The sequence below is a fragment of the Carcharodon carcharias genome, chromosome 7 (genome assembly GCF_017639515.1).
Source record: "Carcharodon carcharias isolate sCarCar2 chromosome 7, sCarCar2.pri, whole genome shotgun sequence".
Classification (NCBI taxonomy): Eukaryota; Metazoa; Chordata; class Chondrichthyes; order Lamniformes; family Lamnidae; genus Carcharodon; species Carcharodon carcharias.
In genome coordinates, this window is record NC_054473.1 from 129,216,703 (window position 1) to 129,238,752 (window position 22,050).

At 38.2% G+C, this 22,050-nt stretch overlaps 2 protein-coding genes across 4 annotated transcripts in view; both read right to left on the bottom strand.

Annotated features, from left to right (window-relative positions):
- edc4 (enhancer of mRNA decapping 4) overlaps positions 1 to 22,050 on the bottom strand; it is a 96,497-nt gene that overhangs the window by 57,796 nt on the left and 16,651 nt on the right. For all 3 annotated transcript variants that reach the window (XM_041190920.1, XM_041190919.1, XM_041190918.1), the window contains exons 8-16: positions 20,385 to 20,494; positions 18,308 to 18,391; positions 16,070 to 16,165; positions 15,048 to 15,147; positions 8,996 to 9,176; positions 7,408 to 7,471; positions 3,271 to 3,362; positions 2,124 to 2,320; positions 1,258 to 1,346 (exon numbers count right to left, since the gene is read on the bottom strand). In XM_041190920.1, coding sequence (XP_041046854.1) covers positions 1,258 to 1,346; positions 2,124 to 2,320; positions 3,271 to 3,362; positions 7,408 to 7,471; positions 8,996 to 9,176; positions 15,048 to 15,147; positions 16,070 to 16,165; positions 18,308 to 18,391; positions 20,385 to 20,494 — 1,013 coding nt within the window. The remainder of the gene's footprint in view (positions 1 to 1,257; positions 1,347 to 2,123; positions 2,321 to 3,270; positions 3,363 to 7,407; positions 7,472 to 8,995; positions 9,177 to 15,047; positions 15,148 to 16,069; positions 16,166 to 18,307; positions 18,392 to 20,384; positions 20,495 to 22,050) is intronic.
- On the bottom strand, positions 9,384 to 14,721 carry LOC121279719 (ATP synthase subunit gamma, mitochondrial-like). Its single transcript, XM_041190963.1, has 2 exons — positions 14,693 to 14,721; positions 9,384 to 9,870 (listed from the first exon to the last, which is right to left on the bottom strand). The coding sequence occupies exons 1-2, from the start codon at positions 14,719 to 14,721 to the stop codon at positions 9,384 to 9,386; spliced, it is 516 nt and encodes a 171-aa protein (XP_041046897.1).

The window sequence follows — 22,050 nt, forward strand, 5'->3', positions numbered from 1 at the left end:
CCTCAGCTCTCCTCTCACCTCTCCCACCACCCTCCTTACCCTAGTGTCCCAGTTCAAAGTAATAAAATCAATGCCCTTCACCTCTGTATCCTAACAATATCATTAACAACCCTCAGAATAATGGAATCACAGGGCCATACTGGCTTGGCCTAAATAGCCAAGTGGTAATGGTACTGGGCTTGTAACCCCAAGATCAAGAGTTCAAATCTCACAATGGCAAACTATGAAACAACGTAACTTCATCTGAATAGGAACAGATGGAAACGTGTTTGTACTCGAAAGAGTCACAGGGCCATACTGGGTAAACTGTCAGCTTTCCCAGTCAAGTCCTGTGATTCCAAGTCATACTATACATGGCTGACTCCTCTGCAGCGGCCCAGCAAATGGCTCAGTTGCACCACAATAGAAGATCCTTCACCACCTCCAGATAATTAAAGAATATAAATGAGATCTTGCCAGGGTCTAGAGAACACTTCTTTTTTAAACTTACATGACTGTTGTAGTGCATCTCTAGTAATAACAATATACAGTGTGTTGAAAAACATTTCATTTCAGAAGGTCTAACAAACTATGGTCATGTCTGTCAATTCTGAAGTGGGGAGCTTTAAAATAGTGATCGGTTCCACCCGAATTGTAAACAATTCATGTTAGGTACCAGCTGGATTTCCTAGCTAGGGGTAGTGCTGCTATATGCAACTTAAAACAACACTGCCCCTGATTGATGGTGTATTCAGTTTTCTCTTAAAATTGGCTTCCAATTAATAAGCCCGATCCAAACTTCAAACCCACCCAATAAAAGAAGGATTTTGTTTTTATCCGCCCAATAAGTAAATGAAGCACACAAACTTGGAATAAAACATTTATCCATTTTGACACAATGCAGAGCAAAGCTCTTTTTGTCCAACTTGATTCTGCGGAGAAGAAGAAACTGAGTAAAGAGGGAAAGTAGGAAAGTTTGCTCCAGGGCGGGAGGGAGACAAATGAGACAGACGGACCAGTTCAATAAGATAAAAGCAAAATGCCTGAAGCTCAAACCTGCTGAGTTTTCCAGCATTTTCTGTTTTTATTTCAGTGACCAGTTCAAACCTCCTCCACTCCAGAATTAATATTGCTGAATCACAGAATCACAGTGCAGAAGAGGCCCTTCAGCCCATCGAGCATGCACCAACACGTGAGGAGTTAAGCAGAATTACAGATACTCAATTGATCTCTGAAATAGGCATTTATACTTTTGAGTAAGTAATATCAGTTGCCTACCTTGTTGTTCCAGTCTCATTAACAGAGCTGTTACTCAAACCAGTCACTGCAGTCAAAGTGCTTACACTGCTCCCTGGTGACACAGAGATCTGTCCAGAATAAAAGAATGAGTTATAGCAGCATAATACACACAGAGTGGACAAGTACAGTCAGCTAAACCACACCAACTGCAGTAAATAAAAACTTTTTACAATTGACTGGTATACTTCTCAGCTGCTTTGGTAATTACTTGACATTCAACGCATTGGAACACAAGCTATTTAGCATGCTGCAGCAAACAAAAATCAGCAGGCTGCAATTGTAAGCACACTAGAAAGCCTGGCTGGCAGTGGCACACATCAAGAGACACATTTTAAATGTAAAATGTTTCAGCACAAGATTTTTGAGTGAAAGACTTTCAGCAGTAGCTTGCTCAGCAATAGGGAGCTTGGGCTAACACTTCATTCTTCCAGCTCTGGGAGCCGGTCAGAAGCTAGTCTCGTGGCAGTAAAGATCTAACGCGAAATTTGTTTGGTAAACCAACCCACATTCTGATGAATGCAGGGTCACAGCACAGAACTGTTGATAATTTCCAAATTCTTAAGTCTCATTCAGTAAAAAGATTCAGAATGACAGTTGCAAGAATTGATAAATTCACATTAGAGCAATAGTGCATATACTCTTCTGGAGTTGGAGCTCAAGATGCAACGAGCTACCTCCTGAAGTGGGATTCCAAATTAGTGGTTTAGGACCTTCACCCTGAATATGGCCATAGCTGACAGTGACAAGTGGGGAAGGTAAGAAAGGATAGCCTAGGTAAGCAAGTATTCACCAGAAAATAAACATTTTAGAATCCATCTGCAATTTAAATCATTAATGACATTCACCTGTTGAAGTGAAGTGCTAGGAGTCATGAAAGCATCTGGAGTCATTAATTTTGGTTTCACATCATTGGAGACAGAAAGGAAGTCTGTAGGAACTGGAAGATCTACTATACGCCGCAGATCATGCTGCGAACCTCTGCCAGAGCCCTTATCAGATGCTGGCCCCTCAATGCTCACATCTGTTAGATGATCTGTGAATGCTTCAAAAGTAGAAGTAAACATGAAGTATTAATCATTCCATTAGGTTTTGAATTGGATTCAATGCTTGGGCTTCAACCAAAGAAACATATATTTGCCATTGATGGTAGCAGTGAAGCTTTATACACACAAGCCTCTCCAAGTAAAAGATATCACCCATATGCCAAGTTTGAGCATTATTATGACCACTTTTATTAAATTATATACAAAAGATACCAGGCTATACAGCAGAGAACTGTAAGGCAACAAAAACAAATGGATATTTTGGGGCACAACAGATGGTTAATATGAAAATTGTCAATTTTAGTACAATAGTACAAATATCGGCTGGAAAATCTACAAAATATAAAAAATACTGCATCACAAGAGGAACGAGCATGTATAGTACCTTCCAAATTATTTAGAATTTAACATATCATTCACTCAATTTAATAGATAACAGATGGTCCATTTTTACTGCACAATTAACACAACAATTAGCACTTATCTGACGCCTTAACATAATAAAAGCAATTACTTAGCACTGCGCACAATCTTTATCAACAAAATAGACAGATATTAGGACAGGTGACCATATGTTTGGCCAAAGAGATTATGTTGTAAGAAGCATTTTAAAAAAGCATATTACTTTTAATATCAAACAGAACAATGTAAGTCATCTTAATCAATAGTGACCAGTTAGATTATATTTACAGTCCACTTTAATATTTGAAGTTGCTTTGACTCGAACTTAGTTATTTTAACACCTATTTGATTTTGCAGTAACAAGTAACAGAGTTATTTGAAAGATTAGTGTGATATTTCATGTTATAACAAAGAAAATTATTTAACAATATATTCAGAAAAGGTAAAAGGACGCAACAATGGCATAAACTAAAAACAAGTGGAGAAAATAGTTTTTGTATAGCACCCTAATGTAATGTTAAGTGTCAGGTTTAAGTGCACAACTTACTGAAATCTTCATGGGAGGCAACAGATGACATTAACACAGGTTCTTCGGGATTCTGATATGGTTGGAAGTAAATCTGCACATCCTGAAGTGTTCTGAAACAATAAAAATGTTCAGAACATACTTTGAAGATAACAGAAGGAACCTGTAACCTGCAACTAACATCTCCTAAGGATTCTGACAAAAAAAACATCCAATGCATGATTTGGTCCTCTGGCCACACTTCAAAACCCATACAGCAGCAGAAGGAAAATTCATCCAAATTAAATGAAACAAACAATTCTGCTGTAGTAATGTGAAACATTCTGCTTGATTCCTCGAGAGAATGAATAATGGGAAAAGACAACTTTCCCACTTATAGTCACCTTAAAAGTGGATGTTCAAGCTGTTAACAAGACTATTGCAAAACAGTAAAAAATACACCAGCTTTATGCAACACAAATTTCTAAACAGATTCAGATGTCAAAAAAATGGTAATTGGTGCACAATAATCTGTTTTATACAGTATGAGAATTAGCATGGTCCAGGGATATTAGGGGGAAGTAACTGCATTTCCTCGCAATGCCTTAAGTATACCATATCAAAGAAAAGTACAAGCAACGCTGTTAACATTCACACTGGTTTTGAAGAATAAAATGTTTAAGTGGAACAGTACCAGCAATCCAAGATTAGCAAGGGCAAAATACATGTTCTCAAAACCTACTTCTGACATTTTCCAAGTAACCAGAATGAAGTTTTATGTGCTATGCTACTCACCTTGCTCTTTATATGTATGTAAAGCAGGATGAAGATACACCGGGCATTTCAAAGCACGTAAAGCCACCTCCCCAATCGCTTGAGCTTATTAACTCACTGTGTGGATTATTTCATTCAATGCAATTTATAGCAAAATAAAACTTAAGGAACATGTTCAGTGATGTTTAAGGCAGAAAAATAAATCTTAAATTTATAAAACTTTTAACGGCAAGTGGGACCTTTAGAATTGATCAGAAGGGCTCTGGTTTCAGTTAGTAACTAGCATTCAAGAGATTGCATGCATTATCTGTTTAATTACATTATATTTAATTAGTGATTATGTTGTAATTAATTCTCACCATACTTGAATCTGACTAATCTATTGCTTTACGCTGAAAGTATCAGTGGTGTCACAGATATTAGCCATTATTCATAATTACAGACTCCATCTAAAAATTATGAATTTAAAATGGAAGCAATATGGAAAATCTACAAACTGGTGTTTGAACATCGCAATAGAACATGTCAATCCTAGAAAATTGATTCTGCATTCAAGGCAAGCAGATGAATTACAACTCAAGTGGCACCTAGCCAATATAATGTACATCCCTGACATCTCTGCTCTATGAAAGGACTATGCACCTAAACTATATTCCAGCACAGCTCATTGACCTTCAAACAAAGGAAAACTCACTTCATGATGATTCACATATATACTTGAAAAATTGGGTTTCTTTTAATCAGAAGATTAAGCTTTATTTTGATCGAGGTGTTTAAAATTATTAAGGGATGAGACCAGAGTACATAGAAACAGGCTGTTTCTGTTGATTGAGGCCTCTAGTGCAAAGGCATAGATACAAAATTAAATGCAAGGGATTTCAGGCAGAGAGCAGGATAAACTTTTCTTCAAAAAACAAACACCACGAGTGATTGAAACAGGGACAATGTCAACATTGAACAATTGGTTACACAGGCAGCTAAAGGAAAAGGGAGCAGAAACATACAAGAGCAGAGCAGGAGCATGGGATTTGAGCACATGCTCATATGGAGAACAAACACCAACAAAACTTGGGCAGAATGAAACTACAAAATGAAAACATGCCAGTCTAACTTTAAGTGAGTAACTTAAAACAAACTAGGAAAGTCCCAGGTTTAATTGCTAGGCTTTGCTGTTAGTTGATGTACTTTGGAATAGCAGTGGGAGAAAGAGCACTCTTGCTCTAGATAGCTACCCAGAAATCTCTGCTGGGAGTGAACGTCTGTGGAGTGCATCAGATACACCAGTGATGACCAGTGACCCTGCAGCCAAATAATTTACTAACAAGCAGTGCTTACGGTCACAACTAAAAGAGGGGCCAAAAGTAGAAGGCAGTAAAATGTTTTGAACAAAATCAACATCCTAGGACTCTTATCTTTTTTTTGAGGATTCCTCAATATGTTTAAAGAATTAAGAGCAATATCCTCCCCAGCCCTCACCATCAGGCTCAGTATCAAGCCAGTTTCAATCATATATGTGAAGGTGCAGAAAACTTGGATTTATTTTAAAGTGCCAGCCAGGGCCAGCAGCTAGGGCACCAAAGCATACACAGACAATCACAGCCTTACATGAAAGCTAAAAACTTGTACAAAGGGCTCAGCTGTAAATTTGCAATTAGGAAAAGGGAGACACACACAAACAAGAACACAGGATAACTCAGTCAAAAATGGGGAAGGCCATTTCACACCATCTGACGGCCTCGGACCACATCGAGTCAGCCCCCGTAAACCTCTTGTATAGAACAAACATACATTCTTTGCTGTCTCCAAAATACCCAGTCTCTGAACTGCAATTACTGTACAAGAACACATTTATCAGCCCACCGGGTTGGTTGGGGGAGGGGGGGTCATTGTGCTGTGGCCTTTGTGTAACTAATACCATTAAGTTGTAACTGATAGTAAAAAATATATAAACTGTGCTCATTTGAACCTCAGTGGAGAAGCACCTGGATTGCCCAGCATTTGCTCCCCACATGCGTAATAAAGGAAACACTTGAATATTGCATCTGGACTTTGAGTGTTGAAATTTTGTACCAGAGTATTCCTTGGACCTTTCACATGAAAGCTCTACCAAGAGTTCAGTTAACTCAGACACTGATAAGGTGTCAGGTCCAACTCCAATCTGTGATGAATTAACGGACTTCAATAGCTTGGTACTAGGGTAGTACAAGTGATCTCAGTGCTCTTAGCTAGATCAGAAATATGTCAGGGTTCACATATCTGATCACTATTCAGCAACTTCTGCCATAAAGTGCAACTGCGCAAGCATCAAGTGAGAACAGGATAGCTTGCAAAGCACGTCCCCACCTCAGAGCAGAAGCCTGTCAACACAGTTGCCTTTTATGTGAGCCCAGGCAGCCAAAGCGAGAAAAGCTTTTAGTCCAAAGAAACACATCACCACCATTCTTTATCTTTCAATATCTAACTGCATTTTGAATAATCCTTTTTATTTTTCTCCCATTGATCTCCCTGACAGATCATTCCACACATTCATCACTCTGAATAAAGATGCATTTTTAGTTTGCTACTGTATTTTAATTCATATTATCAAGAATGGCTATTTGAGTGAGGTACTTGAGGGTCACGTTGCAGCATAAGTTTAGGGCAAAGTTGGAGAACACAAAAAGCCTAAAAAAACAACCTGCAAAATAAAAAAGGACACTACCCATGTCAATATAGCTGTTAAAGTTAAGTTCCTAATGTGGTAAAACTAGTGAATTTATCCTTCCTTAAGAATAGTTAGGGAGGACGACAAAATCATTTATTTCCAAGTATGTTCTGTCCAGGCAGTGTCAAGACTGTGATTATTGTTTTTCCACTTCAACAGTAACATATTCAAAAACTACTTCTAATAATCAGATGTTAGGTCATCAAACCATTCATATCTCAGCATTTCAATTAAGTTGCTTTTTGTTCTATTCCTGCTGTCAGCCAGACCCCAAACCAGAAACAACACAGGACTAAGACAAGACCAAAGATGAGGAGGACCAGTTGTATTTATGCATTTCTCTTAAAGTCAGTTTAAAAATACTTTATTTAATAAAAATGGGAGTGATTTCTTGCATTTAAAACTCTAAACAAAAAAACTATCCAAGGTTACAGCTCCAGCAGACGAAGCATGCAGCAATATACGCAAAACCCACATCCAAACCCCTTTCAAGTCTAACTCCTTTTACACAATGTTTTAAAGGGCTTTTTTTTTAAGCTTTTTCAAACTTTAATATTAATTAGTCCCCTGCATAATCTATTTTTAGACATAAATATAAATATCTGCCTAAAATACAAGAGAACAAAATAGCTCTAACTTGGTACCCATTTGCAGCTCAGAAAGTTACCAATAAACTTAGAAACCTTAACTCTGCCACTTACTTGGTGTGTACACAGTATAATTTTATCTGCACTACTGAAGATTCAACAGGGCCAGGGGTTCCTTCTGCCAAGAAAAAATTAAATATAGTCAGAAATCGTGCACGACAAGACAAACACTTTTGCAATACTGCGCAGAGGACAAGGAGGCAAAAATATTGGAACTATAGAGTATTACAGCACAAAAACAATCCATTCAGTCCATCAGTTTTCCATTACATGAATCATCTAGTCCAATATCACTCTTCTACTTACTGCCCATTTCCTTTGATATTCTAATTCTACATAGTGAGTCAGCAATTGTTGTTCATCAAGGATAATACAAACAAAAAATGTTGGAAATGCTCAGTAGGTCAGGCAGCATCTGTGGAGAGAAACAGAGTTACCATTGCAGCAGGTCAAGATGACCCTTCATCAGAACTGAACCCAGTTCTTCCCACAGATGCTGCCTGACCTGTTGAGTGTTCCGAGTATTTTGCTTTTATTTCAGATTTCCAGCATCCGCAGTATTTTGCTTTTGCATTATTGTTTATCGAGGATATGGTCCTGTTTACTTTTTGAATGTAGTCCATTCTCCATGATTAAGTGGCAGAGCAGCATCTGAATGAAGCAAATCCTGAGAACATGTGCCTTCATTAATTTTCCCTCACACTGGGACTGTGAGCTTTGAATTCTGAGTCATAGAATCAATATGGTACAGAAGAAAGCCATTCAGTCTATTGAGTCCATGCCGCCTCTCTGTAGAGCAATCTAGCTAGTCCCATTCCCCCGTGAAAACTGCTCGAGATATAAAACCTGGTTTTAAAGTATTTTCAGGTTTATACAAGCTATGCATTTGCTTAGGCAATTACCAAGAAACAGTAGGTTCTGAAAACAGAAATGGTTTAAGACAGCTTAATTGCTGCTAAAGAAGCTCGATCAGTTTTGTGAAAAGATCTATAATTAATTAGGGATAAAGTGCATTCCAATACAAATAGTAACATTTCAGATTTAATTTTTTTTTAAAAGTGATTACAATTTAACAGCAGCAGGAACAGATACATTGTCCTGAAAATGTGTACACAGAATTGACTGAAGGATGAGATTTTATCAAAAATGTTATGAATCATATATCTGTTAGGCATAAATAAGTAATTTCTTGTACCATAAACCTGAGTGACTTCACAACTTCAGTGAAAACTGATGTATTAACAAAGGAGTGCTTGCGTTTTGTTGCAGCTTCACAGTGCTTTTCTTCCCTTGATGAAATCCCTAAACACAACCAACTCCTAGGTGACGAATTTTCCCCAAGGGAGGGCAACATAAACACAGGTAAATGCAAAACAATTGACAGAAGAGCAGCACAATAGCATCCGAGGATTAGGCTGCCTGCCTTCCTCATCAGTCTGAAAATTGTATGCAATAAAAAGGACAAACTGTAGACAAATCACAAACTCTATGCTGAAATATGTGCCCAAACCCCACCATGTATCTGGTCACTTATTTCCTTTTTTGTATGCTATAGCGTTAAACTGTGATATATGCAATGATTCTTGAAAAGGAACAGTACATGCAGAGCATCCTCAAATGTACTCTTAATTGTTCTGCTGACCTGCATTTAAACTGTCACTCTCTTCCTCAGCTGGTAGAACCTCTGTGTGTCTCGGGCGACATCTGCTGACATCCTGGATGCCAAAGCTAAGCACTGGGTGAGTAAGCAAAAACTCAGATATGGAGACAAAATGGGCCTTGCCTTCATCCTGGTTCTGATGTAGCTCCATCACATACAACACCTGCAACAGATAAATTGCTATTAAGTGCATGGGTCCATTCTGATTTAAGAAATTTATGTTTTTTTTTGACTGTGTATGGTTTTTTTATTGAATTATAATTTACAAACTTTATAAGGTTCCCATGAATTTAACAGAAATACTGTCCATCATCTTCGAACAGAAACACATTTTTATTCATTTCCACTGGAACTTTCTGGAGCATCACGTTTACAGAGCAGCAGCACCAGAGATAATCTTAATTAGCTCCTTGGTAATGACAGCTTGGAGAGTGCGATTAAATGTCAATGTCAGTTTGTCAATAATTTCAGAAGCATTCTTGCTGCCACTATCCATAGCAGTCATCCAAGCACTCTGTTCACTTGTAGTGAATTCCTCTAAGCTTAAGTAAATGATGTTTGCCAGAGGGAACTCCTGGTAGTTTCGCAGGACATCTGCATCAATGTCACCATAAACATTAATGTTCTTAGAATTTGTAAGTGCGTCAAAAGAGAAGACTGGTTTCTCCTCAGTCTTATAAGAAATCACAGGCTTAAATCTGTTGAATGTAACAGAACCTTTATCAAATTCAAAGCCAGAGTCCAAGAGCACAGAGGCAATAATTAAAGCATCACCAAATGTTGGTGGTTTCCGGCCCACTTTCTTGAACATCACCAGCATGTGACTTCCATGTTTTCTATACAGCAGCTGAGTGGGGCTATAAACAACAAGAATGAGCGAGAATTCGGAGGAGCTGAGTGGGGCTACAAACTAGCAAAAGAGTGAGAACTTGGAGGAGCTGAACGAGGGTATCAACCAGCGAGAGGGAGCTGCAGGAGGCTATAAACCAGCGAGCCAGAACAAGAATTCAGAGGAGCTGAGTGCTCTAGCTATTATACAGTCTGCAGCTTCAGAGCCACACTTGCAAACAAAAATCAAGGTGAGACATCACAGGGAAGTAGGTAGTTGATTGGCTGGTGAGTATTTATTTATCTTATCGAAACTAGGGAAATTCAATTGGGGTAAGTAGGACATTTATTGAAATAACAAGATTATAAGCACAAATAAGACCAGATGCACTAAGTTAAAAATGTAATTAAAAAAATAAAGATGGTAGGGCAGGTGATGGGTTGCAAATGCAGTATATGGGAGCTCATGGACGCCAGTGTGATCCACAGCAACCACATCTGCAATAAACTTCTGCAGCTCAAGAAACTTTGCTCAAAGTCACTGAACTGGAGACAGGGCTACAGACACTGTGTGGCATCAGGGAGGGGGGTAGTTACCTGGACACTTTGTTCCTGAAGGCAGTCACGCTTCTTAGGCTAGGATCATCTGATATGGTCGCTGGTTAGGAACAAGAGGGTGTGACTTCAGGTGAGTCAGGTAAGGGGATCGAGAAGGCAGAAGTGGAGGAGTCTCAGCCATCGCAATTGTTGTAGTCCACATTGCTACCAACGACAAAGGCAGGACTAGGAAACAGGTTCTGCTTAGACAGCATGAGCAGTTAAGGGCTAAATTAAAAAGCAGAACCCCAAAAGGTAATAATTTCTGGATTATTACTTGAGCCAAAGCAAATTGGCATAGGGTAAATAAGGTTAGGGAATTGAATTTGTGGCTCAAAGTTTGGTGTGGGAGAAATGAGTTTCGATTCACGGAATACCGGCAACAGTACTGGGGAAATTGGGAGCTGAAACATTGGGGTGGTCTTCACATGAACTGTGTTGGGACCAATGTACTGGCAAGTCTTATAACTAGGGTGATCCAGAGAGCTTTAAACTAAATAGTGGGGTAAGGGATCACATGAGGGAAGATGTGGTAAATCAGAGGAAACGGAGACAGCAAGGTAGCAATAAGGCTAACGACAATTAGGGTATGACAGGAAGGGGCAGGGCATACAAACTCAACAGCGCACCAGCTGATAAGGCCAGAGTTTGCAAAAACAGTAAAAAGACAGACTAAAGGTTCTCTATCTGAATGCCCGTAGCATTCAAAAGAGATGAACTGTCAGCTCAAATAGAAATAAATATGTATGACCTGATAGCCATAAGAAACATAGCTGCAAGGTAACCAATGCTGGGGCCTGAATAATCAAGGATACTTGATATTGTGCAAGGGCAGGAAACTAGGAAAGGGGGTGGGGTTGCTTTGTTAATTAAGGATGACATTAGTACAATAATGAGAGATTACCTTAGTTCTAAATATCAAGATGTAGAATCAGTGTGCGCAGAGGTAAGAAATAGCGTAGAGAAGTCACCAATTGTGGGAGCAGTTTTAGAGGCCTTCTAACAGTAACTGTGCTTTATGACAGGACATACAAGAAGAAATAATGGGACCTGCTAAGAAAAGCACTGCAATTATCATGGGTGATTTTAATTTACATGTAGATTGGACGAATCAGTTCAGCAATGGTAGCCTGGAATATGAGCTCATACATGAGAATTGAAATTCGGGCCAATTTCTTAGAGCAACATGTTCTAGAGCCAACCAGAAAGCAGGCTATTAGGGGCTAGGTAGTGTGCAATGGGGCAGGATTAATTAATAGTCTCACAGCAAAGGAGCCTCTAGGTAGTAATGATAATAACATGATTGAATTTTGCATTCAGTTTGAGGGAAAGAATGGGTCTAAGACTTGTGTTGTAAACCTAAGTGAAGGCTTAAACCAAGGACTTGAAGGCGGAGCTGGCTAAAGTGAATTGGGAAAATAGGTTAAGGGGTAGGTCAGTAGAAATGCAGAGGGAGACACTCAAGGAGATACATCATAAACAAAGATACATCAACAAAGATACATTCCAGTGAAAAAGAAAGACTAGGAGCGCCATTCATAGCTAACTAAGGAAGTTAAAGTCAGTATCAAATTGAAAGAAAAATGGTACAATTCTGCGAAGATTGGTGGTAGGTCAGAAAATTGGGCAGAATTTAAAAACCAGCAAAGAATGACTAAAAAAATAATAAAGAGGGAGAAATCAGACTCATGTTATGGCACAGCAGATGGTAAATGTTGAGCTGTTCAAATCCCAGAGGGAAACTTGAAACAACTGCCATAACTATCTTATAATTTGTATTACCAGTAGTAATAAGACCATCAAGTCTTATAGGTTTCTCACAAAACTAAATTAAACCTTTATTTTTAAAAAAATGATTTTAAGCACATACATAGGTTTACAAATTACTACTATGATAACTCATAGCTCCCCTAATTAATTCAACTCCCAGTTACACCTCCGTAAAGGCAACAGTATAAAACAGAGATTTTAAAAGACCCAGGCAAAGTAACATGATACCCTGAACAGTCGAATTCAAAGTGAGTTTTCTTCACTTCAGTTCTTGTGGACAGTAACTTGAGGCTGGAGGCTTTTCACACTTGTTAGATCTTTGAATGTCTTCTCTTACACAAAACCTCATCTCCTTTATACAGCTTTCTCCCTTTTTAATGTCCCAATATGCCTTTTCAACTCTACTTTTCTAATAATAAAAATCTTTCTTTTACCAATGAGGTGTCATCTTATTGAAACGTATAATATCTTAAGGTGAACTGACAGGATGGATGCTGAGATGCTGAGAGGATGTTTCCCCTTGTGGGAGAGATTAGGACTAGGGGACACAGTTTAAAAATAAGGGGTCTCCCATTTAAGACAGAGGTGGGGAGAATTTTTTTCTCTGAGGATTGTTGGTCTGTGGAATTCTCTTCCCCGACAGCAGTGGAGGCAGGGTAATTGAATATTTTTAAGGCTGAGTTAGATAGATTCCTGATTGACAAGGGTGTCAAAGGGTATAGGGGTTAGACAGGAAAGTGGAGTTTAGGCCACAATTAGATCAGCCATGATCTTATCAAATGGTGGAGCAGGTTTGTGAGGTCGAATGACCTACTCCCCCTCCTAATTCGTACATTCAAATGTTGCACCTTTAACATCCCCAAGCAGTTTCAGAGGCAAAAAAAGTCAAATAATGGAACAGGAGCAAGGGATACTGACAAATTGCACGGTTGCAGACAGAGGTTTTAAGGTGCCAGGTCACAAGGCTAAGGAGGTAGTACAGTGTCAGAATTAGACTGAAAACACGGGTGAAAATAATTCAAAGGAGGCCAGGGTTAGAAAAGTGGGGGCTTCATGCTGGTATGCAGGGCTGAAAAAGTTGTAGATACAGAGAGAGCCAAAGCCATGAAGCAATTTGTAAATAATAATGAGGATCTTGATGGTGATGGGAACAGAAGGGACACAACAGAGATCAACAAGGACAGTGGCAATAAGGGATGAGGATTTAGTGCAAGACAATGGCGGAGTTATGGACAATTTGGAAATACAGAAATGCAGACGGCCAATGAGGAAGGCATTAGAAAGATTGAACCAAGTGAGAAAACTGTGGATGAATGTTTCAATAGAAGTGGGTGAAAGGTGGGTAGCGACAGGTGAAATTAGAGAGAAATAGGATGTTTTGATGATCGAAAGCTATGAAATTTGTAGCTCAGCTCAGGGTTGAGCACTATTTTTGGAATGTTTCCGACCTGGGTGAGCAACTGAGGAGAAGGAGGTAATAAAGCATCAAGGTGTGGAATTCCTGGTAGGAGCCAAATCTGATAGCTTGAGTCTTACCAACATTCTGATAGAGTAAGAGTTCTCACTCACATCCCTGGGTCACAAAATTATTTACCTAGGTTTTTGTCAGAAAAAGGGATGCTCTGGATTGTAGACGACATAAGATCTGGTTCTGCAGTGGTCAGTTACACCAAGCAGAAGAAAGACATTTAACAAAAAAAAATGAACCTGAAAGTGTTACAGGATGATGGCAGCTGGTTTAAAAGCCAGGGGAACAGATTCTGTCAAGGACTACATCAGTGGGCACTGAGATAAGACTGAGATAAGTTAGTTGTGTGGTGAGCAGGGGATTGAGTAAATAGGAGGCAGCGATCACAAAGTAGTCAAGCAGGGTTTGAGGAGGGAAAGGAAAGATCAGAAGTTGGTCAAAACTATATGGGTGGCAACAATGGAGGATGTAGCTGGGGCAAACAACCACAAAGTCTCAATCCTGAGAGTCAAAATGTCCTCACGTTTCGCACATCAACTTTAAAATTCATTACTACTGCAATGAAAGTTGCATACTGCTCAACATAAAGAGAAAAATCTCAAAACTATATTCCATTAATATAATTTAATGTCCAACCTGTGAAAAACAGTTGCAAAGGAATGATTTCTCAGAGCAACATTTTGCTTGCAAACCACAACTTCGCATCAAGTGATAAGTGTGCTTGCCATTCTACTATCACTTGTTATGGCCTTTACTCAGTATATATTCATTTCCATGAACACAACCAACTTCTATTTTTGTGGAGGTGGTGGGAACACCTTAAACATTCACTCCTTCCACTACTGGCACACAGTACCAATAGCACTGTACCATCTACAAGATGCACTGTAGCAACTCGCATTCTTTGACATCATATTCCAGACCCACAACCTTCACTGTCTAGAAGGAAAAGAGCAGCAAATACATGGGAATACCACCACCCACAAATTCCCTTCCAAGTCACGCAACTTCCTGACCTGGAACGATATTGCCGTTCCTTCACCATCACTAGGTCAAAATCCTTGAAGTCCCTTCCTAACAGCACTGCAGATGTACCTATGTCACACAGACTGCAGCGGTTCAAGAAGATAGCTCACCACCATTTCACAAGGACAATTAGGGATGGGAAATAAATGCTGGCCTTGCTAGTGACGCTCACATCCCATGGACACAAATAAGCATTGCTAAATGAGACTTAACTATGAATAAATGAAGATCTACTTGCTTGGCTAATCTCTTCACTTTACATGTGAATCATTGTAATTAAAATTCATAACACTCGGAAAGAGAACAATTGTACAGATAAAATACAAAAGGTTTGACGAAACTTACTTTTCTCTGTACATCGCTGAGGATTAGGTATTCTGCAGAGAGATCCAAGCTGGCTTTCAGGCTTGGGCGTATATTGGTATTAAAAGGGTCAGGCATAAACCTTAAGTATATATAAAAAGAACAGATGATATAACTATGGTAGAATAAACATGATCTCATTCTACTGCCAAACTGGAGCATGCCACCCAAATTACCAAAGAAAATACTGGTAGTGCACACAACTCAAGAGAAAGGGAGAAAAATAATGAAGGAAATGTACTTTAGGCCTAAACTTTATACAAGAAAGATACGGTAAAACTCACAACACTGCAACCTGTAACAGGCAACAGAAAAAGATAAAGCTGAAATTAAGGAATACACTAATTAGCACCCAGTGCCAAAGCAAGTTTCTCCAGTAGCTGCACATAGAAGAGGGGAGAAATTTGAATTATTCGTTGTTATATAAACAATTGCTTTGATTCATTCAGGATCATTCAAACAAATAAGATACATACATATCTAGGACATGTTTGTCTAATAGGCATGCAGCAAAACAGAATGCTACATCCTAGCCACTTTTAGTTAACCCTGATTTGCCTATGGCTAGCCATTTGATATTAGCACACACAAGATTTAAAACTGGGGATGATAGCCATAGCTGCAGGGACAAACAGTGCAATAAGAAAACAATCCTGAACAGAGTCTGTCTGCCAAGGTTTTAATAACTCTGGGTGGCAATTACAGCATTCAAGTGTTATAGCAGTGATATAACAATGTAAACTGGAACTGCTCACTATTCAGATGAATGGTAGCTCCAGTGGGTTAAACTCATTATAGGGAAAGAAATTTGGGGAAAAAAATCTCAGGAAATCTTTATTTTAAATGAAATTGACACTCCAGGGATCCAGATACCATGATGCATTACAAACTGTCCAATTTAACAAATGGGTGAAGTTAACATTAATGCAGCTTAAAAACAGGACACTAAATTCAAAACCAACAGAAATACACTGTATTTCAGTTGTTCCATTTGGATGTTGCACCTGATGGTCTGTAAACAGGTCCATGACACTGTACACCACATCTTCAGCTCCCTGTTCTGATCTGCGCCAGTGATCAAGAAACGCCAGAAAGGGACACTACAGAACAGAGAAAAAGTGAAGTTAGCAGCTAAAGAATTAGCAGGACAAAACTAGAGTTAGCATGTGTCAATACTAAAAAATGAACTTGCATTTATATAGTCCCTATCATGATATCTTTCACGACCTCAAGACAGACAAAAACGCTTTACGGACAATGAAACACTTATTGAAACAAGGCTATTAATGATGTCACTTTTTTTTTTAAATGTTTTAACCCAGAGGTTTTTTTTTGTTTTTCTCATTCCATTTTAATTAAAAGTTAACTGCTTCACATAACACAACTTCTTTACCTTAGCAGCAATGTAGAAACATCAGAAGTCATACAATGTTTGCAGCCCAATGCTCATGGCGTGAATACCTTGGGCCACTAAGTTTACTTACAAAAACATTTCCCTAGGTTTAGTTTTGTTAGATTTTATCTCTATTATAACAGGTTTGGTTTGCATGAAGAAAGCAGTGTAACAAAATAATCTTAAACCTTAGGGGAGGGAGGAAAAAAATTTATTATCAAAGCACCATTTCAAAAAACCCTTCTCTCAAGGTTTCTAGGGCTCTTTTCATAGGTGAGCTGCAGGTATTGTACTTTTGCAACATGGCAGCTTGGTGTTCTCTCGCCTGGCAGTCACTCTGCATGTTTTGAATTACTCTGCAGCAATTCTGACATCATAGTGAGCCAAAGTGGGAATTGACCTTTCATTAGCAGTTAAGGTGCCAACATGCAGAATTCAGATTTTAAACAAACTTGGGCATCACTGCAGATTTGATAGCATTTAAAGACAAGCTTTTTAGGATTTAACTGATCTTTCTATCATATAAAGCATTGAAGGCCTCCAAAGCCTATTTAATGGTACACCATTATGAAAACAGTGATGCTTGTTGCACTAAAAAGCCTTCTCTATAACTATGTACTCTGAGAACCTGATTTCACAAAAAAAGCTGAACTTAGTATGTAACATGATCTAAAACAGCAATCTATGCTAAATACCACTTAATTTAGTACAGTCAGTAACATGTCTTGTAGCTATAGTGGTCTCAGTCAGTTATTTTGTTTATACTATATAGCAATTTTTTTGCTTCTGAAAACTGTGACGCAACTAATTTTAATCCATCTTGTCCATATGCCATGGGTAAAAGTCCAAGCATCTTGGAAATGAACCTAGTTGGACAATAGTACAAATCCTGAGTCTGATCTCAACTAAATACTCAAAAGTTTTTCAAGGAAAATTTGGGACTTGCTTCTGAAGAACATTATTCCCTTGTCACACTGAAAATGCTCAAATTGTGCAGATGTTTTCCTCCATGATACAATACCTGTAAATAATCTTGCAAATATTTAATACTGAGCGGTATAATGTAGAATTTTTTTCAATGGTCCACTTCTATTGTTTTTCTGGTGAAATCAATAAATTTTCTCCTTTTTTAAAATAAACAAGCTGGTTCAATATTAGTTTTAATAAAATGCCAAGTGGGGCAGCTCAATGGAGCTCCAACACTGAATGAAAGGATCTGGGTTCATACCCTTGATTCCCCACAAAGCAGTTCCCAATCTCAGCCACGTTGTCACAGGAGGGAGCTGAGCAAAAGCCACACACTTCTCCAGTGGAGGGTTGCAGGGAAGCAGGGAAAGAGGAGAAAAATCACTCAACTTGCTTTTGGACACTTCCTAGTGGACAGTTTCAAAGTGGCACGTGTTCCAGAGATCTAGAAAGGGGAAATGGGAAGAGAGAAAAACAAATCCCAAAATAATTTTGCAGTACTGCTTCTAAGTTTTTCCACAGTCACTTAGCCAATCATTATAAAGTCACAAAGTAAAGCTTCATTACTAGCCTGCAAACAAAAAACTAAAAAAAGGGAGGCCAGGACAGTTTCAGCCCCCTCCCCCCATTTCAATGGCTGGTGAGAGCATAAGCAACAAAAACAACTGCTTTAGAATTCAGCACATTTCATGTCAAGAACAAAATGGGTTTAAAATATTCATCGTTCCTGGTGCTACCTATCTTACGGACGTAATTTCAATAAGAAATTGTAGATTTATGTAGCACCACATTTCTATGTACTTGCACATAGTTTAGACATACTGCTGCATCTGTCAAATGGAATATAAACATTTATACATACAAAGCTGCAGTACAAACTTACTCTGGATCCTGCTTTTTGTGATTGTCACAAAAAAGTAGGCATGATAATGGTCTTCCATCATGGGGCTTCCACTCATGAAGGCACCTGGCAAAAGGTCCAAACAGCAAATGAATAGGAAACAAATGAACAAGAGATGCACTTCAAAAACATTTCACATAACAAGAACCATGTGAATTTAGTGACTGGATAATTCTGAAGGCCAAGAGTGATTAACAGATTCTTATCTTTGTCAGGATTCCATTTAAAATATGAACTGAAATTGCATTTATAAAACCTATCTCAACAGACAGACAAAATGAATCCCAACACCTGATCAGCATTCAGGAATGAAAATTCATTATGATATATGGCTAACGAGCTCGCTAAAGAAACCAGGAGCATCTTCACCTCAGGAAATTCATGCTTGTAAAATGCTGTCCACTCAAAAGCTCAGTAGTAGCCCTCTACAAATAAGGTTTCAGTGACAAACAACTGCGAGAGAAACAATTGTTTCCATTTAAGTAATTTCAAGAAAATATTTATGGTAGGTATAAAACCAAAATAAAACCCACATCATTATGTTGCATTCTTGGGTAGAGATAAAAGAAACATTTGCTATAACTAGCCAGTTCCCATATTAATTGCATTAGTGGTTCTAATGAAGATTCTATATATTTTGTAAACAGAAGTCTGGGAACAGGTCAGTTACCTAGTCTTAATAAAGGAATCACGTAAAGTACAATTGGACCTAATCCAGAGAAATGAAATGTGCAAAGGACAAGAAGGGTGCAGTGCACATAAGTTACAGAAAGTAGAGAAAAAAAAATTTAGCCTGTCAAAAATTATCCAATCAAATATTAAAAGTTCAAAGTGAAAATCAGGTTAAATCAATTTGATTCAATATTTATACAACAGCTATTGAAAGCCCAGCGATTGTCCCATCACCAGAATTTGTTACCCTCTCCAACAGTTGCAAAATCAGCAATCTCACAGTCAAGAAACAAGTGATGCCTATATTTCATCATCATCTGGAAAGTTGGGTGAATTAGAGATGAAGAGATCAACTTTGAACTACGCACAATAATAAAATGTAATGATCACTGGAAAAAGTTAAATAAAACTTTATCAAAGATCCAATCTCAAACTAACAATATCACCAGCTCTAGAAAAACAGGACTACAGGGCATAATGTCACAGTTGATTCTAACAGTTTAGCTACATGTCAATTCAAGTCCTATAGAAAAAAAGCTCACAGGTAAAAAGATGCAAATATTACTTTCTGCACCAAATTGAACTACAAATTATAGAAAAATAATACACTATAGGCTGATTGAGCTATGTAATTTATTGTGTATAAACACTCATCATGCAGTTGAAACCATTTTCCTATCATGTACCCATGCTGTGCTCAGATCCAAAGCAAGATTACTAAAAATGTCAGTAAGATAAGATAAGCCTTATAGTAAATAAAGGCTGAGCATTCCTCAAGAATTAATGTAACATGATTTTTAATATCAGGTGGCTCTGAACATTGCTCTGTCCATGATATTCCTCAGTTGCCGAGGCATCACTTCATACAATAGGATCAGTGAACTTGTTTTTCATTTCATAGCCATGTTGACATTTGTGCTAAAATTAGACTGGCAATTCACACTCCAAGAAGCATAAAAAGTGTTTAAAACAAGTCAAAGAATGCTATTTACCACTATTAAGCCTCAAAGGCTTTAAATCAATTAAAAATCTACAGCATGCATCTGTTCAAACAGTGAACTTTTTCTGTATAATATGGCCTTTACTTCTCTATAACTCTGTTCGACTGAGTATTTTTAAAGAAAAAACAAATTTAAATCTGAATCTGCTAAGTCAAACAAACAATCTGATCAGTTGACGTTTCGAGTCCTCATGACCCTTCGACAGAACTCAGTTCTGTCGAAGGGTCATGAGGACTCGAAACATCAACTCTTTTCTTCTCCACCGATGCTACCAGACCTGCTGACTTTTTCCAGGTAATTCTGTTTTTGTTTTGGATTTCCAGCATCCGCAGTTTTTTTGTTTTTAATCTGATCAGTTAGTTTTAGCCAAAATTATACATCAGTACCTCGGTTGATCTTGCCCTTCTATGTAGATCTGCCAGAATTTTACATATCCATCATGGCTCGCAGTGGCAAGGACTGTTCCATCTGGGGATAATGCACCTTCACTGATTCTCTGGAAAGAAAGACAATTTAGAAATCTTGCCGCAAATACAATGGTTACAATTATTTCGAAATGTACTTAGGACACTGAAGCTTTGATAGCTTTTGAACTATTAACACCACAGACAACATTGCTGATGACAGAAAGATAAGCAACATTGTCAACAGTGTAGATGGAAGCATAAAATTACAAGCAGATACTGATAGATGGGTAAAACTGCAACAAATGGATTTCAAAGCAAATGTGAGGTCATCCACTTTGAATCTAAAAAGGATAGAATAAGGTACTTTCTAAATGGTGAAAATCCAAAAACAGTAGTGGTCCAAAGAGACTTAAAGGTCCAGGCACAAAGATCATTAAAATGTTGTGAACAGGTGCAGAAAATAATCAATAAAGCTAACAGAATGCTGGCCTTTACATCTAGAGGACTAAAATACAACAGGCTAGGAGTCATGATTCTGCTGTACAAAGCCTAGTTTCAGCACACATGGAGGACTGAGAGCAGTACTGGGCACCACACATTAGGGAGGACATAATGGTCTCAGAGGGAGAGCATGATACCAAGACTCAAAGGGTTAACTTAGGGGGAGAGATTACAAAAATTAGAGTTGTAGTTAGAAGGTTGTGGGGGAATTTAATTGGAGTTTATAGTATTAAGGGCAACAGGTTAGGTAGATAGAAAAAAATCTATTTTCACAGTTTGGGGAGTCTAGGTCTTGGGGGCATAGTCTAGAAATTAGAGCTAGATCTATCAGGAGTGAAATTAAGAAATACTTCTACATGCAAATGGTGGTAGAATTACCTTCCTCAAATGGAATCTGATGTAGATTGCTAGAATCAAAATCTGAAATTGATAGATTTTTGTTAACCAAAAATATTAAAGGAAATGGGCAAAAACGTGGGTAAATGGAGTTAGGTCGCAAATCAGCCTTGATTTCACTGAATGAGAAAGTAGGTTAAATAACCTACTCAGGTTTCTATGTTCCTATAACACTAAGACAGGACAATCAGACACTTAACTTGATTATAGCAATCGTTCTATAAAGACACGTGAGTTTCTGCAAAATAATCTGCTTCAGAAATATCTAAGGCTTTTAAAAAAAAAATTATAAAACACCCCAACAAAAATGCAGAGCTCACTAACAGTCATGGTAAGGTGGTAGGAAAGGGTAATGGGAGGGTTTCTCATCAGGGTAATACTGACTACATGCTATCGGTAATTGTGTGTTCCCCAAGAAAAGCAGGCATCATTTCTCTGTTAGTCAAAGATCAGTATTTCCATTAGTGCAACTCATCATTAATGCACATTCCTCCAGAACCAAGCTATTTATGAATTCAGTTCCCTCAGAAGAACTCTTCTTAGTTTAAAGTTTACTAGAACCATCAGCACATTTGTTTAAAAAAAAACAATGTTGGGAAGCATAGCCAGTGTCATAATATATAAATCCAGAAGGGTCATGTTAAAACTATATTTGGCCCTCGTGAGACTAAGACTTCTGCAAAATGTTTTATTCTCCCTATTTCAAAAATTATGTTCAGATATTAGAGAGGATACAGTGAAGGGCTGA